At 42.6% G+C, this 18,389-nt stretch overlaps 1 protein-coding gene across 1 annotated transcript in view; it reads left to right on the top strand.

The window, feature by feature from the left end:
* Positions 1-1,687: 1,687 nt before the first annotated feature.
* Positions 1,688-18,389, top strand: part of LOC308299197 (mediator of RNA polymerase II transcription subunit 13-like) — a gene marked incomplete at both ends in the record, with an annotated part of 185,741 nt that continues 169,039 nt past the window's right edge. The window contains one exon of the mRNA XM_080742915.1: positions 1,688-1,759. Within this exon, the coding sequence (XP_080599041.1) occupies positions 1,688-1,759 (72 nt within the window). The remainder of the gene's footprint in view (positions 1,760-18,389) is intronic.

The following is an 18,389-nucleotide window of genomic DNA, read 5'->3' as shown; positions in this document are numbered from 1 at the left end:
ATATTAGTTTGCCTGGGAGTGGGACCCCCTAACTAGTGAAAACAGAAGATCTACAATCTCACAACAGTTGCTTTGCTTCGCACCGCATTGCGAGCTTGTAGATCTGCTATTTTCACTAGCCTACTTCTTGAACATTACATTTTGTTCTCTAATTCATGGAATTGTATTTATTATTGTAATTAGCCTACTTAGAAAAATCATTGATCTTTTTTATTTATTATTATAACATATTTTGGAGGGATGCTTTTTGAAAACGTTTTGCAATAATAATAATTAAAAACAAAAAAGTTTGGAAACAAAAAAATGAAGGGACCCACAAAAATGTGTCCGCAAATGGGTCCCGAACCAGTGCTTGGGAACCAGTGGTTTAAATGATACTAGCCGCCTCGGAGGAGGAGGTATAGACTATAAACACACACAACTTGTGGTTGTAATGCAGGGAGACTGGAGAGGATATTTCGTAACGATATCAAACAGAAAGGAAGGAAGGATTTTTTTCAACCCTGATATAGGAAGCCTGCTGCTGCTATGGACGGAGGACCAAAAATGACAAAATGTTTTGCTGGTGATGGAGTGAGAACTCTACTATTTCGCGTTTGATGAAACGACCAATGATCGCGTTATTATTAGATCCTCTGGATCCAGTTTGCTTTATGTCTGCCTCGTGAAAGAGCAAGGATATATATTTTTTGTTTCGCGTTGCTTCTTTGGCTCTCTGCGGTCTGTTTCCTTTGCTTTCTTTCTTCCAAAAGCAACATGGATTAAAACATTCCAGCTCTTGGTTGCCTGTTCTGTTCGTGTGTGCGTGCGTGTGTGTGTGAGAGAGAGAGAGAGAGAGAGGGAGCGAGCGAGCGAGCGAGCGAGCGTGAGGAAGACTAGCTACATTGTGACGGGAACGGTGCTGGTAAAGAAAGAAAGCTATAAATAGCTCATGCAATTCTCGAAAACTATCACAAGTGGTGCATCAGTTCGCGGAGCAGACAGACGGAATCACATATCTTTGCATGCCATTTCTCAACTCAAAGTTTCGCTATTTATTGTTCTGCCGTGTCCGCGTGAACGTTTTCTTTTTTTCTTTAACGATACGGCGTTTTCTCGAGTTCTCGACTTGGACTATCCGCATATTTTTATGTAATTCTTCCGCCGGAGAAGGAGAACGAAAACGGGATATATCGATTTTTCCATTGGATTATTATGCTTATTTAATCATTAAAGTATCGGCGCAAGACTTGGACATGGAGACGGGCTGACGTTTCTTTGCGTGGAATGAAATGGATACACTTTCCATGTCCTCCTCCGCCTTTGACAATGATCGGGTTTGGAATCGCCTGACCTGGATTGTAACAACGTTCTGATCCGCGTACAACACGCTTTGGATTTTACAGCCACGGAACATTATAGTCAGACCCAAGAGCTTATCGGGGCTTGCTTTATTGATGCATTCTGCACTTCTTTCTTTTCTGAATACGCCCTTTCCTCGCCCCGAGCGTCCCATTTCTATTATTTGGACCTCTAGTGAGGGTTAGCTGTCTATCCCTGTAGATTGAAGTCTTCTTGTTTTCTTGTTTTGCCTTGTGGTGTGATGGCAGACTTGTAAGGGAACCCATGTTCGCCACCCTGGCTCGGTATTGATACCGATCTACGATTTCGACATGCCCTGCACTGAGGACCCTAACGACGGACGATCATGACTACAGCAGCCAATTGGGTGGCTAACGGGGCAAGCCTTGAGGACTGCCACTCCAACCTCTTCTCTCTGGTAGAGTATATGCATAGTGCTACACGTATTTCGTGTTTGTAATGCAGTGGTTCTCAAACTTTTTCGTGTCAAGGACCCCCCCAATTGACACTTATTAGCCTGCGGACCCCATTTCAAACGATATGCCATGCAGGGACCACCATAGGCTATAAGAGAATATGTGTACAGATAGCAGTGATTCTCAACCATTTGAATTTCAAGGACCCCCGGTTTGACATGCATTAGGCTACGGACCCCCATTTAATGTTAGCCTATCTCTATCTCTGAGACCCTATAATTTAGCAATTTATATTGTTAAATCAATGTTTATTTGTAGGCCTACAAATGGAACCATTCCATTTGTACACTGAGTTCTACGCACCCACAAGGGTCCATTTGGTTCCTAACTATCATTTAGCTGGGGAACTCCCTCAAGGACCCCTAGGGGTCCCCGGACCCCACGTTGAGAACCAATGTTGTTGTAATGGACACATGAGACCGTCGTCTGTGACAAGTCACTGCAGGACCGTGGGAGCCACGCTTAGATCAGATGTGTGTGTGCCTGGCTGCTGTACAAAGGTGAACCAGTCAGGTTGCCGGTGCTGTTATTAGGCAGTCATTAACACGGGCCAGTGGTCCGGCAAAAGTATAGCGTATTAACATTTAACCTATGATAACAGATCACACCCAGAGGCTTAATAAATTGCAGCTTTAAATACTAAACCTCACACAATATGTTTTGTAGTAGCTATATCAGAAAGCTAATAGCCTAATAGATGATGTAATGCCATGGATAGACTACAGGCTATTCAAGGTGGACAAATGCCCAAATGACATGAAGACATTTATAGGCACGTGTTTGCATGGTGCTCTGCCTTTATAGACAACAGAGAGAAGAGAACACAATTTCCCTTTCCCCGAGTCCACAGTTTGCCCTGTTTCTACTCCCCTTCTTATTTCACCCCAATCTGGAACTCTGCATGAATTGCTAAGCAACTAACTTGGAAAGAAGGCTTGCTGCCTCTGTCAAATATTTCTCTAGTCACAGGGAAAAAAAGGGAGGCATTTCCTGATCTTCTGCAAATAATTTAGTAATTTTATCATGCAATGTGCTTATAGTCCCAAGACTCCCAACACAACACTAGTATCAGGTTATAACCTGAAACATTAGAGGGCAATAAAAGTGGTATTAATGTGTACTGAGAGGCATTCAAACGCAATTTACAACACCTTAGACCTTGCTGAAGGGAATGAAATAATAATGTCTTACTGGGAAAGGAAATTTGAGAATATTTCCTGAAACAATGGCACATCTCTCAACTCAAGCATAGTGCAGAATTTCCTTTTACAAATACTCCCGTATCGGAAGTTTATCTGCAGAGCAAACTTTCCATCAAATGTCATCTTTGTAAATTCAGCGTTTTAAAGTAGGCTATACACACATAGTCAATGTTATAATGTATCAATTAGTAACTCTTAAGTTACACAAATGTAACCAAATGGACATGTAAGGGTCCACTTTGGTTACATTTTGTACTCTCTCAGAGTAAAATGAACACGTCAACTTTTACTGTGTAGGTTGGCATGAGTCGGCATCCATAACCTCCTTGCTGTAAACCTTCCTGCGTAATGTGCTGAGGGAAACCTTGCGCTCACTGAGTTAACAGTCTTACTACAACAGGCAGTCAAGTGGAAAGGCATGTGGTCGTGGATTGAGCCCAGGCATGGGGCTGAGAACCACAACAACACGGGTCCTGACTCCCGAGGTGATGCAGACTGCCTTGTTCACTAGCAGCAGCCAGCAAGCCCCTGTGACATTACACCATTTACAGTAAAGCACCGTCAACCCAGCCATAGGTACAGAATTTATTCTTTGATTGGAAAGGTGGCAGGTGAGTCATTTCACTGAGCTGGTGCGAGAGGGGAATTACCCTCGCAGGCAGTGTATCCCACACCCTTGAAAACATCTCTAAGATGTATTATTTGAAGGAGAATGGGCAGGCTATACCCTCTGTCAGTGTTTAGTTAGTTTTGATGCTGAAAAGAAACAGGGAAGTGAGCAACAAGAAACATGGCAACATATGACAAGGACCGAAGCCCCTAAATTAAATTTCATGCCCATATAGAGTTCAATTTATTTGACTGATTCCCTGGAATACAGCTTCCAGGGTCATCTTGACTAAATAAATAAAAAAGCACTAGGGTAATGTACAAAGTCGCTGTCTGGCAGAAACTTGTATCTCCATATTTAATCCTTTCATATTTTTTTATGTTTTTTAATAAATGAATAATTCCCTATTTTATACTTTGTTGTATGAGTGTTGTGCAAAAGTAGCTCATAATGTGTCATCCTGCGATCAAGTGTTGTGAGATTGTAGATCTGCTGTTTTCACTATTTAGTTTTTAATAATGAAAATGTCTGATTATGTTTCCCTATATGATATTGACATACCCAAAATAGGCTGAAAGTGATTAAGTCTGTGTATTTGATAAATGAGCTTGTGACTAAATAACTACATAGGATGCATAGGTTTCCAGCTGAGAACAACAATATTCACCAGAATTACTTTATCAAACTTCCAAAAGGTCTCTTTGGCTAAAATGACGTGATCCATGTTCTAAACAGTGATTACAGATCATATTTGTTGACTTTCTGATTTGAATGTTTTTCCCTCCTGGAAGGTGTCTTGTTTTCCTCCCTGCGGTGTTGACCATCACGCTCGCCCCGTGAACATCCATCTAAAAGAACATCCGTCAGCTTTCTCGTTGTGAATATTTATGACTGGTTAGTGGCACAGTGGTTACTCAGTCGGAGGGCTTCTAGAAAAGTCAGTCGCACAACCTGCGTTCTGTTTAATAGAGGGTATGAGCGTGAGAGAATGAGGGAGACAAGAAACAGAGATGCATACTGCATCCTGATGTACAAGATCAGCTTTGTGCGTTAAGCTTATAGGAGGGGGTTGGTTAATGAACGCTATTAGAATGGCTGTAGTATTTAATTAATCTCTCCACTATTGATTCAGTAAAAGGACAAGGGTGTCAGAGCAATATTTGACAATAATAATGGTAGTTATCGCTTTTTAACGGTGTAGTCCCGTTTGTCATTTGCGCAATTACAATTGCAGGAGTGACACTTTCTGTAACCTGAGAATCCAGTTACTGGGGTGGAATTTCATCACACCTTGTTCTCTCAGGGTCATGTTGACTATGCTCCTATGTAAGTGGCCCATGGCAAACCTATGAAAGCTCTGTTCTGATAGCTTGTTGAACAACATTCCAGTGTGCACTAACCTTGCCTCTCAGCCTGATTTATTGACTGTTATTAAAACTTACATCAATAAAGGCCTAAAACAAAGTATAAGGCCCAGACAGCAGGACTTTATTAGGCACACGCTGTATCACAGTCATGCACTCACCATTCCACGGTGAAAAGGAGGGTGTCAGACATGGTAGCAAGAGTCATACTTCTGACAAGAAAAAGCTACTCCTAGAAAAAGGTGAGGTGGTGCTCTAAGGTGAAATGATAGAGGAGAAGAGGAGACATCGCCTTATTTGAAACATTAATGTTTTCTTTCTAATGCTTGAGACGAGAGGGGGGTTATCAAACGAACGGAGCATTTGACCGAAGTGGACAATCTGTTTTCATTTTAGAAAGGATATAAAAACTAAAAACATTATGACTGAATGATTTATGTTAGACACAGCCTTCCAGCCTCAGTCCATTTGAGAGAAGGAGACGCTGAAAGTGAAGGAGAGAAAGGGGACTGAGAAAGGAAAAATTAGAGATGAAAATAATGAGAGAGAGAGAGAGAGAGAGAGAGAGTCGTTTTTCTTTGGACTGGGTAGTGGGTAGGTTCTTCACTCTGACTCATGGCCGACTCACTGCTGGAATTAAATGAAAGGTGCACACAGAGACTCATGACACAGAAAGCGTCAGTGTGTGTGTGTGTGTGTGTGTGTGTGTGTGTGTGTGTGTGCGTGTGTGCGTGTGTGTGTGTGTGTGTGTGTGTGTGTGTAGAGTCAACGCTGTAGTAGTCTGTGATCCACATAGAAGAAAAACTACATAAACACATATTTACACCAGGCTATCATTATCACTCAAATGAACCACTCGCTCTTTCACACATGCACATAGAAAAACAAAGGTAAAATTAAAAATGACCGTACATATAAGCATCACTGGAAACACAACATGCATGGGCACCCTAACAGACCTCATACTCTGTAGCCTTCATTTGAAGCCCCAATATACTCTCACACACACTCCGAGGGATACAGGCTTGTACAAACATAGGTAGAATTCAGAGGCCTTAATTAAAGGACTTCTGCTGTCCCCTAGACAGAGCTGCTTGGAGTGCAACACTGGTAATTAAGTGTCCTCAAGTGCAGGTCTAATGTGATCAGCTAAGAGGTGCTCATTAGCCAAACTGTATTCCAATGGAGATCTCCCATGTATAATAATGACACTGCTGTCTGGCATGGAAATAAAGAGCCAAGAGATTGGGCGGGGGAATACCATTAAGTAGCAGTCTCCTGATTTACTGCAGGTGAGTGTCCCTAGCTTGTAAGAAGCAGGTAATCAGGATCGGTGTATTATGTATTAGGCAATTTCTGCGTTATTATTCAATATTGTGCAGCATGCCAGCATGGTTTGGGAAAAAATATGATAAACACAAGATCACAAGTATATGGCATATGTTTTAATTAGCTGTGACACATATTGGTGATTTTGTAATGTGTACAGTCAGTGTACTGTATGTAGAGACATTAATTCATACAGATGAATACTGTCCAGTTTGAGATAGTTAGTTAGTTGTTAGTTAGTTGTTATGAATGCTTAAAGGTATAGAGATAGAGTGTGTAACATAAAAAGGTATTAAACTAAAATAACCAGTTCATAAGGTGTTCAGTGTGTGCTGTGTAAATAAAAGGGAGACCAAACAAGGGATTTAAGGTGCAAATACTATAGGTGCTATATTGTGAGGTTGTATTTATAAAGGCACAAAAGCAAGCTGAGGGACATGGGTGTTGCCAAAGAAACAAACAAAGCAGCTAAAAAGCAAAAGACAGACTAACTTTTAGTTGCAAAAACAAAAGCCTGCCTACCTAACTACTCTATCCAGTGGCAGAAAGATACAAAGGTGGCAACCACCCCTTTCATATTGTGTAAAACAAAAACCCTCCCATTTGATGCACTAGACTAGAGGCCTCTGTCTTAAGTGTCCCAGAGCCGAGCATACACACAAAATGTAACAAAAAGGTAGCAGCATTTGCAAGTTTACTCCAAGTTGCTCTGGGTTGGGCAACCAAACAAAACACATCTATACTATAAGTTTGCGAATGTCTGAGTGAGTGAGTGAGTGAGTGAGTGAGTGAGTGAGTGAGTGTCTGTCTGTCACAGCGTTTCTCCTCAGTGGCTGGAGCAATTGATCTGAAATCGCATCACCATAAGCATATGAACACACCTGACATAACTGTGAAGCCTGTTTGTCACTTTCACAAATCGTATGCTGTATATTAGCATTTTTATGGTGTATCTACTATCTATTCTGCATCTAGCATGAGGCACATCTATTCTGCATCTAGCTTGAGGCAAAATGTTTAACCAGCTCTGTGTGTGTGTGTGTGTGTGCAGGCAGGCGGGTGTGTGTGCAGGCGGGTGGGCGGGCTGGGGGGGGGGGGGGGGGGGGGGGGACAGTATCTCTGTAGCCATTAAACGAAACGGGTTTCTTACATTGATGCTCCTACATCATGCAAGCACCAGTTAAAGTTACTTTCCATCCCTCATATACTGTGTGCACAGTGCACATCCCATAACCCACACACTGCACATCATTTTGGAGCTCATATCTTTGAACGGGTAAGGGCTAGTCACTACAAATGGAGCAGCTAAGTGGATCAGAAAGTGTGGGCAGTTGCAGATTGGTGGAGGTGGAGTCAGAGGAGCAGGACCAGCGAATGGGAAGGGAAAACACAATTGGTGGAGGAGTAGATAACAGGTTGATTGGCAGTAGATGAGGTGAATGATGACTGGAGGTGCCTGCACAGAGATAGAGGGAGAGACAGACAGAGAGGGAGCACACAAAGAAACCCAGACACAACAACGTGGAATGTAGCATAGTTGTGTCTTTTTCAGGTGAGAATACATATTTTTTCGTCATACGACACGGTCTGTCGACAAAGTATGAACTAGCCTTTAGGCGAGGAGTCAATCAATCTAGGAATCCAAGGCCACCCACCCCCCCTTTGACTTCTGTTGTGTGCCCTGTGGTGTGCTGCTCCATCTGCTTGCTTCACTGTCTGGGTGATAGCAGACAGTCCATTCCCTACCCCTGGCTCATGCTTTGGCTCTCTCTCTCTTCTGCACACAGCTAGACAGCCAGCGCCAGTTTCACCTTGAGTCAGTGTGTGGTGCTTACTGCTAATCTGCCGCTGTCACAGGAATCCCTTGTCATCGCAACAGGGCTTGACCCAGCGGTGCCCCCCCCCCCCCCCCCCCCCTGCCCCATGTGGCATTCTTTAGGAGTGGCACCTAAGGATTTTATGAACCATTATAGGCGAGTGGTTTTGAAACATTTTCATAACAGCAATTTAGGCCACAGACCCCCATTCAAAAAGATTTAGGGCCAGGGACCCCCATAACTGCCGGACTCCTCTTTGAGAACCACTGAAATAGGCTACATGCACTTTTCTGAAACTAACACAATACTCTGTAAAAATCTGATTTGCTAGTGACTAGCGAGGCTTGTTATAATTGGATGGGATAGGTAAGCAAGTTGTGGGTGGATGGACGGGTGAATAGGGTGACGGTGGTGGTGACCAGTGGGTGAGGAGGTCAGAGTGGTGGTAAAATACTCTCCGTCTTCCTTTCCCACTTTCTACGGCCCTCCCTCTCGTATTATCCCTGGCTGATCTGGTCACAGATCTCATGAGCAGTGATTCTGTCAGAACCCTGCCACTAAGGTGAAGAACGGTTCAAAGACAGCGAGGGAGGCAGGGAACCACCACGTTCTGGTCCAGGAGCTGGGAACCAGACGTGATGGGGAGGTGTATTTTGGAGCACGGTGGCTTGAGTGTGAAATATGTAAGCCCTGCAGTGCCAGCTGTGTTCTATTCTTAGCCCCCACTGGTGTTCCTGCCTGCATACAGGGCGACAGAAGGCAGAGCGGGATAGGGGGATTGGCACAAATGAATGGGCAGCAGCTAGCGAGGAGCTCCTGATAGTTAGATACAGTAAGTTAAGATAGATAACTGGGAAGTCAGGTCACTGGATGGAGAAAAGGATATATAGATAGATCTGAAATGGCAAATTAAACATTGGTCAAATTGTCAAATATTAGAGGAAGAAATTGTGAAAATAGCCGATCTACATGCTCGCGTTGTGAGCATGTAGATCTGCTATTTTCACAATAAAACAGTGTTATACAAAATTCCTCTACTCTTAGTGCTCGTCAGGGTGCCGGGTCCCCAGTTAAGATATGATTATTTCGGGGGGTGAAAAGGTTGAGAACCACTGGCATACACTACCGTCTTTGGGCATTGCGTATGGGAGTAAGCGACTCGTTATTGAGCTGAATTATTGTTATATAGTCCTGGAAATCGGGTTAAATATTCTGGAAATATTTTGGAAAAGTTTTGGAAATTAATTGTTAAAGATGTGTGGGAACCCTGTTGGCTGGCTCAGTGACATTGTTTCTCCTGCTGCCACTGTTTTATCTCCGTTGAGTATTTACCATACACCAGTATTTATATCATTTCCTTCTGACAAAATGTTAAAGTTTGGATATGTGTCAATATTGTGGCAATTTCGAGCGCAGATATTGAGATCAGACTCTGAAGTCACACCATGGCCCCTTTTTAAGCCAGCTGTGTAGAGAGAGACAAACATTCAAATATAGAGTTAAGTGTGCTGCGATGTGCAGCGATCCTGAAGGTTGCAGTTCCAGCGATGCACTGAAAGGCTCTGTTTTTCGAAGAGCATTAGCATTTCGAAATTAATGAACTAGTTAATTAATCATTTTCTCCTCTGTTTACTCCATCATAATAGAGTTTGTGCTTTGTCTCATTTGTTAAATGTTTAATTGACTCAAGTCAAGCCATCTTGACAAAGAAAACTTCCTTTAAAAAAGATATCACCTGTAACTGGGCTAATATCCTCTGCTAATATATTCTGTTAACCAGATTTGTAACTATAGTCATTTGTTTTAGCTTTTTTATGATCCACCAAACAATTTGAAAGAAGGACATTAATGTTGTCTACTGTCTGCAAATTCTAATTATCATGTGGTCATGTTTCATCAAGAGATTATCCCAACAAATCAGACAGGCTCTTGATTAGAACAAACACACTGAGTCCAGATTGTTGATTTGCGCCCGTTTGCGGTGCATTGATTTTCTCTGCACCACCACAAAGCAAGCTCTCTCTCATCTGGAATTAGCAAGACGCCCACGCTTTAACAGATGCTAATGAAAATTTGTGCCGCTCAATCTCAGACCTGACTTGGGATTTCTATTATTATATTGGGACTCACTGGTGTTGATAGAGATTACCTTCTCTAACCCTGCCAGCCAAAGTTCAGCTCGGTTTGCTAGAGCAGGGATGGAGGTTCATATGCAAGGCTGGGCAATATAGACAACATTAAATATCATAGATCATACATGGGCAACTGGCGGCCCAGGGGCCACATGCGGCCCCCACCTTAACTTCATGCGGCCCGCAGGTTAATACCGGAATACTGATATATTATTGATTTCAGCTGTTACAATTCTAAACATGACCTGCTTTAATTCCTTCAGTCTATATTAGTAGCTTAATGACTAGTATTAAAATGAGTTTTTTTTAATGTCCAATGTAATTATTTGTATTTAAGTTCATAAAGTTAACATGAGTATTAACTAAATGTGTTTGAAATTAATTCAAAATGTTACATTTCAGGATTCCAATTAAAAATAACAAAAAATAATCCAGGATTCCAATTCAAAAGAACAAAAATAGACGATCTACAAGCTCAAAACGCATCGCACCACGATGTGTTTTGAGCTTGTAGATCTGCTATTTTTGCTTCTTTTGAATGAGTTACTAGAATGTCAAAGTAGTATGCAATGTGGCCCTCTGGAGTGAAGTTGGAAATATAGTGGCCCTCTCCATCATCAAAGTTGCCCACCCCAGTCATAGGCTATACCGGTACATATATCTTTTTTTTTACCAAATACCATCATATACTAGTATACTAACTAGGTGGGTAAAGGCAAATAATAGCTCAGTCGGGTATGTTCAGAAAATGACCACATTTTACTGTAATGCTTTTGTAAAACCAGAAACACTTACACCATATCATGCTATTACAAAATCACACATGCTATTTTGTCTCATATCACTATATCATTATAATATTGATATTGCCAGGCGCTATTCATATGGATAATCTAGGAGGCTATATGTTTTGTTAAGAATGGGCAACCTCTGGACCTGTTGTGAATAAACTGACACAGAGGGTTTTGACAGATGAGGGTACCCGGCAAAACATCTTTTCAGATGGCTAAATACATATCAGTTTGGGGGTTCTTGACATTAAAATGTTTGCAATCAACTGGATTAGAGAGGTGAGATACTTGATTGGGTTGTATTGCAGAGCTGTGTGGAGATTGCAGTGGTGGAAAAAGTACTCACATAAAAGTATCAATACTGTAATGTAGAAGTAGTAGTCCTGTTTTCAAAATGTATGTGAGTAAAAGCACAAAAGTATGTACTCATTATGCAGAACGTCCCATTTCAAGTTTTCAAACGTATAAACATCTTTTGAAAATAGCAGATCTAAAAAAAAGACGCATTGTTAGTTAGGCTATTTTCAGAATTCCTAAATGTATATAATAGGGTTTTGTCGTAATAATCAAAATCTACAAAGTAACTAGTAACTAAAGTTATCATATACTTGTAGTAGAGTTAAAGTACAAATTTTGCCACTGAGATTTAGTGGAACTAAAAGTACTGACATTTTAAAATACTCAAGTACAAATACACCAAGATTGTACTTAGGTACAGTACTTACATGTAAGTAAATATACTTAGTTACTTTATTACACCACTGGGAGATTGTTATTACTCAGGACTATAATAAGTGTGCGCTTGTAGTGTCACGGCTCAGATTCCCAACCACTCCCACCTGGTAAGCAAACAACAGATTAGACCAGGAAGGATCCACCTGATGAGTTGCAGGTTGAAACGTGTCAAGATGTTGGCAGGTTAAAGTGTGTGTGTCAGATGGGCCTGGTCACTACTGCTGGGCTAATATATGCATCTTTCTCCTTAACCCATTTAGAATGGGTGCAGCACTGTATTGTGTATCATTATTTTATGTTTTAACTATTGAGAAATAGCAGATATACAAGCTCACAGCGCGACACCGAGTGCCGCGCTGCGAGCTTGTAGATCTGCTATTTTTGAAAAATCGTGAAAATTAGAATAAGTGTCTTTTGAATCCTTCTAAGACTTTTTGAAAAACCTATGTTTCTATGTCAGCAATCTGGCTTAGTTCATAGAAAAGATTGTGTGCACATCTCAAGCCTATATTCATGCCAGGTGCTGGACATCAAGGTATCAGATTTTTGGAGCATATAAACAGTGTGTGGGCGTTCTTCTCCATCCAGCAATCTGGCTTAGCCATCGTCAAAGAAAGGGTCCTTTTCACTTAACTGGAGTTCAGTTAGTCTGTTCTTGAGAGACTACTGTGTCAGTGGTTCTCAAACCTTTTCATGTGAAGGGCCCCCAAAAGGATATGTATTTGGCCACGGACCCGCATCTCAAAATATTTAGTTCCAGGGACCAGCCAGAAGCAAAATTTGAGTTACAAATGTTCGCTTTGAAAATACATATATTCAAAGATTTGCACACGTTTTCACGACTTTTTCAAAAATAGCAGATCTACAAGCTCGCAGCGCGGCACTCGGTGCCGCGCTGTGAGCTTGTATATCTGCTATTTTTCACTAGTTATAGCATTCAATAATTCTAGGCCTAAATGGATTAACATATTATTATTGATTGATTATTGATGATTAATTATTGAGTATTAATTATTATTATTATTATCATCATCATAATACTTGCAATATTTCCAGATTGGTCATTTCCCTTTCGGCTGCAAGCATACTTTGATTTTCATTTACTAAACAGGCAAAGCTTAACTTTCTTTGTGTGTTGCTAAAAACACAAGCTCAAAACACGCACGCACGCACGCGCACACACACTGACTCAGAGATTATAGTAGTCAGATAGATAGACAACTTGGGGTTAAGTTAGAGACAGTTGCAGTGTGCAGGGCATAGTTATGACTACTTCAGATTTATCATTGTAGTTGCAGAGTTGCAGAACATAATGTGACAACCAGCAATTGATATAAATAAGTCAGTCTGTCGATGTTGTGAAGCTATTATGAACACAAGTTTTAAAGGCATTTACAACCATACAGTATTTAAAAGAACCCATGCTGTAGAGATGTGAATAAACCACATTGCCTCTTGGTAGTAGAAACCAATGATTATAGGAAACAAGACACATTTTATATATTTTATTGGGCTTTCTTAATTCACCCAGTTTCAGGAGTAACCAGGCCAGGCGTCCTGGTGGTGCTACTGTATAATAGGCCAATGTAAAAAGGCTGGCATATGTTCTTCACCTTAGACCTTTCATGGCAATCGGACGCTGCATGCATGATTTGAGGCATTGTGTTCCAAAAATGTGTTTTGCTAAAGTCTACCTGCTGGTGGCGCTATAACAGGCCAACGTGAAAAGGGTAGCATTTGTTCCTTGACATAGTGGGAATATGTGTGGCAAATTTCACGGTAATTGTCTCCACCAGCCGAAGGCTGAGGGAGAGTATGTTTTCCCGTCCGTCCGTCCGTCCGTCCGTCCGTCCGTCCGTGCCTCCGTCCGTCCGTGCGTCCGTCCGTCCGTGCGTGCGTCCTCGCAGTTTGTGAGCAGCTAATCTCAGTCACCGTTGGCCCGATCGCTGCCAAACTGAGCACACACACTCCCTGGATGCCAATCTAGAACCTCTGCCCCACATTTTTCAAATCAGCCTCATGGTGGCGCTATAACAGGCCGATTTGTGTGGCCTGGTTGTTACCAGCTAATCTCCGGCGCCGTTGGCCCGATCGCTGCCAAACTGAGCACACACTCCCTGGATGCTAATTCAGAACCTCTGCCCCACATTTTTTAAATCAGCCTCATGGTGGCGCTATAACAGGCCGATTTGTGTGGCCTGGTGGAGACCTGTGCTCGGAAGAGCACTGCTTCTAGTTGCAAGCTGCGTTGATGATTTGAAGCATTTTGTTCAAAAACTGAGCAATCCTGCAAACTTTGGAAACCAATATTAGCCAATTAGGATGGAATATGAAATATCAGACGGATCGGACTTGATCACATGACTATAGAGATACTGTGTACCGATTTGCATGATTTTTGGATAAAATCTCAAGGAATAATCGAAAAAATTGTGTTTTACATATGTCGGCCTCCTGGTGGCGCTATGAAAGGCTGGTGTGAAAAATGCAGAGAAAGGGTTTTTCCTTGGCCTCTAGGGAGTGCGCTTACAAAGTTTGAAACTGATCGGTGGAGTTATAGGTAAAACCACAAATCGGCCTGTTATAGCGCCACCATGAGGTTGATTTCAAAAATTTGAAGTGGCATTTCTTCCTCGACCTAGAGGGAAAGTGTGTGCGCGATTTGATGATAATTGCACTTTGCGTTTGGGATTTGAGGTATTTTGTTCAAAACGGCTCAATCCTACAAACTTTGGAAGCAATCTTATCCAATCAGGATGGAATATGCAAAATCGGACAGATCCGTGTCGATCACATGACTGTCGAGATACTGCTTACCGATTTGTAGGATTTTTGGACAAAATCTGTAAGAGTAGTGCACAGAAATGTGTTTTGCGAACATCGGCCACTAGGTGGCGCTAGAAAAGGCCCATTTGAAAACTTTAGGGCAGAGGTTCTAGATTGGCATCCAGGGAATGTGTGTGCTCACTTTGGCAGCGACCGGGCCAACAGCGACTGAGATTAGGTGCACACAAACTGCGAGGACACACGGACGGACGCACGCACGCACGGACGGACGGACACACGGACGGACGAAGGGGAAAACATACTCTCCCCCATGCCTTCGGCTGGTGGAGACAATAACATCATTAACTACTTGTAGACAATTTAGGCCTTACTAATTGTACAAATAACCCAGTGAAGTCAAAGTACCGGTATTCTCTCACAAAAGAAACTCACTCATAGTAATCCTATGCCACAATATTAATGCTTTGCTTCTGGTAATGCCGGGACTTTCCTGTAGCATGGATCCTGTGCTAGATAGTATCTTCTGCCCAAATTGAACTTATGAATTCCAGCTGCGAGGATCTGCACACAAGGTGTTGTTCTGGGCTGACGTAAAAAGAAAGACTGTCAGAATAACAGTCTTCTAATTTATAGTCAATGGTAAAGGACCCCTAAACTGCTTGAAATGTTATCTTTTCTCTGTAACCCTGGAGACTGAAATCTCAAAAACTGAATACGTTGCTGAAGTCCTACAGATGTTGTATGTTGCCTAGCAACTGTTTTTACTTCCCCCTCTGTCTTGTGTGTGTCTCTCTCTCTCTCTCTCTCTCTCTCTCTCTCTCTCTCTCTCTCTCTCTCTCTCTCTCTCTCTTTCTCTCTGTGTCTGTCTCTCTGTCTCTCTCTCCTTCACCCTATCTCTTTGTCTCTCTCTTTCTCTCTCACTCACTGGCCTGTCACAGTTAATTAAGTTGCACAGGAGACACACTGCTAAAGGAGAGTCTGGTTTATTTATTTGCCAGTTAATAATTCAGGCTAAGCAGGGCCACTGGTTTTACTTGTCGCCTGTGCTTAAGAAGCATCCTGACACTGCAGCTTTGTGTTTTTATTTGCTGTTGGACTGGGGCTGTTGTCAGCAGCACGGTCTGTCAGATGAAGCATCGGCACGGTGTGCAGGACGTCTCCCCGTCCTCATTGGTTCTTCTGATGCTGTCGCGTCCCGCCCAGCTCTCTTTGTGTCAGGTGAGAAGTCATCGCTTGATGGTGGCTTTCCGCCGTGTGATTGGCAGGTCCATCCGTCACTCAGCCCTGGAGACTTGTGCTGCTCTAATTAGGTCGCTTGGCTTGCTTGCCTCCCAGGGCCGGATTATACAGCAGAACACCGATCAAATGACGGGCCCTTTCTTTTGTAGGGCCGAGTAAAGGTGGCGGCAGGAGAGAGGAAAAGCGTCTGTTTAGTGCCTGGAGCCCCAAAGGCCCTCTTCTACACCTGTTAGGAGCCTTTGTGTGCCTCTTCTCTCCCTTCAGAGGTGCTGTAATGTGCATTGCTCTCCGTTTGTGGTGTAAAATGCCAGCAGGGGGAACAGACTTCCTTGTGGGTTAATTAGATTTTAGCAGGTTAATTGATGAACGGGGGAGTCGTTGCCTGCTCTGATTTCTGTCATTGGCTTCTTGCAGCTCGATCTGGTGACTACTTCTGACTCAACTGAAGCAGACACTCACACATGCTGGCTTTGGCCATGTCAGTGATCCATGTACATTTTTCACTATACAGTACCTCACAAAGATTAAACACCTTTTAAATAAGTTAATATTGCATTCAAAAACGTATTATGTTAATGCTTTGTTTGCCTTTGTTCCAGTTTTTTTTTCTTTAAAATTGCTTCAAGGCTTCTATTCCTTGCCAAAATTCATTGAATTCTGAATTGTGAACAGTTCTTTGATCTTAAATTAAGCACTTTCAAACGTCTGTATCTTGGACATGTCAGCCATTATAGGCAAAAATGTACAAATGGTTTGAAGATGGCGTATCTACAGTACAAGCTCACAACGCAATACATATCAGCACTTTGTGAGCTTGTAGATCTGGTATTTTAGCCACATGTCACCATCATACGACAAATAGGGCTTAAGTGGCCATTAACGTGGCCGATGAAGAGAGGCATATCTTGATAAATCAGCCATCTCTAGTTGTCTGAACAAACCCCAAATATTGCCAGCTTGTCAAGAGTCTGAGGTGATTTGACGAGAATTGAGATTGCCATGCCACAGTGATGTGACTGTTGCCAGGATAGGTAAAGCTGCTGATACAAGCTCTCTCTCAATTGCCTAGAGTGCTCTTCTTTGTCAGACTATGGGGCTCTTACACCGTTATGCGCTTCCTAAAGAAGTGGCATCTCTCTCACTCTATATTCTTATATACTAACTGTCAGCTTTGATAGAGCACTCGGCACCTATTCCCCACTCAGAAGCTAACTCAGCCACTCAACTCAGGCTGTGATTCTAAAGAGTCTATGAAGTGTATCCTTGATGGATTGACTTTTCACAACCTCAAGCAGGCACTTTAACTAGAGATAACCTAGTAGAGATTCGCAACCTTTTTAAAGGACGACTTCACCCATTTCAAGTTTCAACCTATCTTCATTTAATTGATCCTCACTAATGCTCATTACAATATCGTCACTGTCGGGCAGAAACCTTGCATCTCCAAGTTTCATATTTAAAAAAAGGTTTCCACCCAACAACAACAATATGGTACCATTTCTGTCTATTCCGTTTGTGTCTCGGAGGGGGCTGTGGACAGTTCAGAAACCCAACTATACCAGTGACATCGTCAAGGGGAATCCAAGCTAATAGAATTGTCCACAGCCCTACTATACAGACCGATTAGAAATACGTGTTACCACATTACCATGTCTATGAGCATAGTGAGGGCCAATTATATGAAGATAGTTTGAAAATGGGTGAAGCTGTCCCCAACCTACAATGTAAAATCCACAGCGTTCATTTAAATGGAACCAATTTGGTTCAATTTGTAGTACTAGAAGCTCGGCCGTGGCCGAGCGTCTAGTCGGCAACCTGGCCAACTCGGGAACGATGTAAATAGGGAATGAATGTCCCGTCCTTTAATGCAAACCCCATTATACCTGTTGTCATAGGATCCGTTTTGACCATCTGTTTGCCTGTGTCCATTTATGCCAATATATGGAGATATCTGTCTGTCTGCGTCTCTGCGACTGCGTCCATTTTATGCCCATATATGGAGATCTCTGCAGACACAGTGCCGGTTCCGGAAAACCCTGATGTCAGACATCAGAATCCGAAACTTTCGTGCTGGTTCCGGAAGAAACGCGTATCGGGTCGGGTCGAGGCCGGGCACTGCACTACCTGCTGCGGCAGGGAACGCGCGTGCCGAATTTGAAATAGGGAATGAATGCCCCACCCTTTAATGCAAACCCCATTATACCTGTTGTCATAGGACCCGTTTTGACCATCCGTTTGCCTGTGTCCACTTATGCCCATATATGGAGATCTCTGCAGATCTCTCCGGAAAACTCTGGTATCAGACATCAGCTCCGCATACGGGCGTCCATTTTATGCCCATATAGTTCAGTTCCTACAGTAGTGCACCTATCAATCATTTAGCTGGGTACCACCTGGAACCCCCTCAAGGGTCCCTGGGGGTCCCTTGACCCCGTGTTAGATGTATGTATGCTTGATGGAACTGCTAGATAACCACTAAAGACACACAACTGTTACCTTCATAACACTCTGATTGTGTCATTGGCATATTGAAAATGTTTAAAGTGTCACTTCCCTGTTGCGGAAT

This window comes from Nannobrachium achirus, assembly GCF_963921795.1.
Source record: "Nannobrachium achirus genome assembly, chromosome: 15".
In the NCBI taxonomy this organism is placed as follows: Eukaryota; Metazoa; Chordata; class Actinopteri; order Myctophiformes; family Myctophidae; genus Nannobrachium; species Nannobrachium achirus.
The sequence above is the reverse complement of the archived record's forward strand: the minus strand, read 5'-3'. Positions and strand labels throughout refer to the sequence as shown.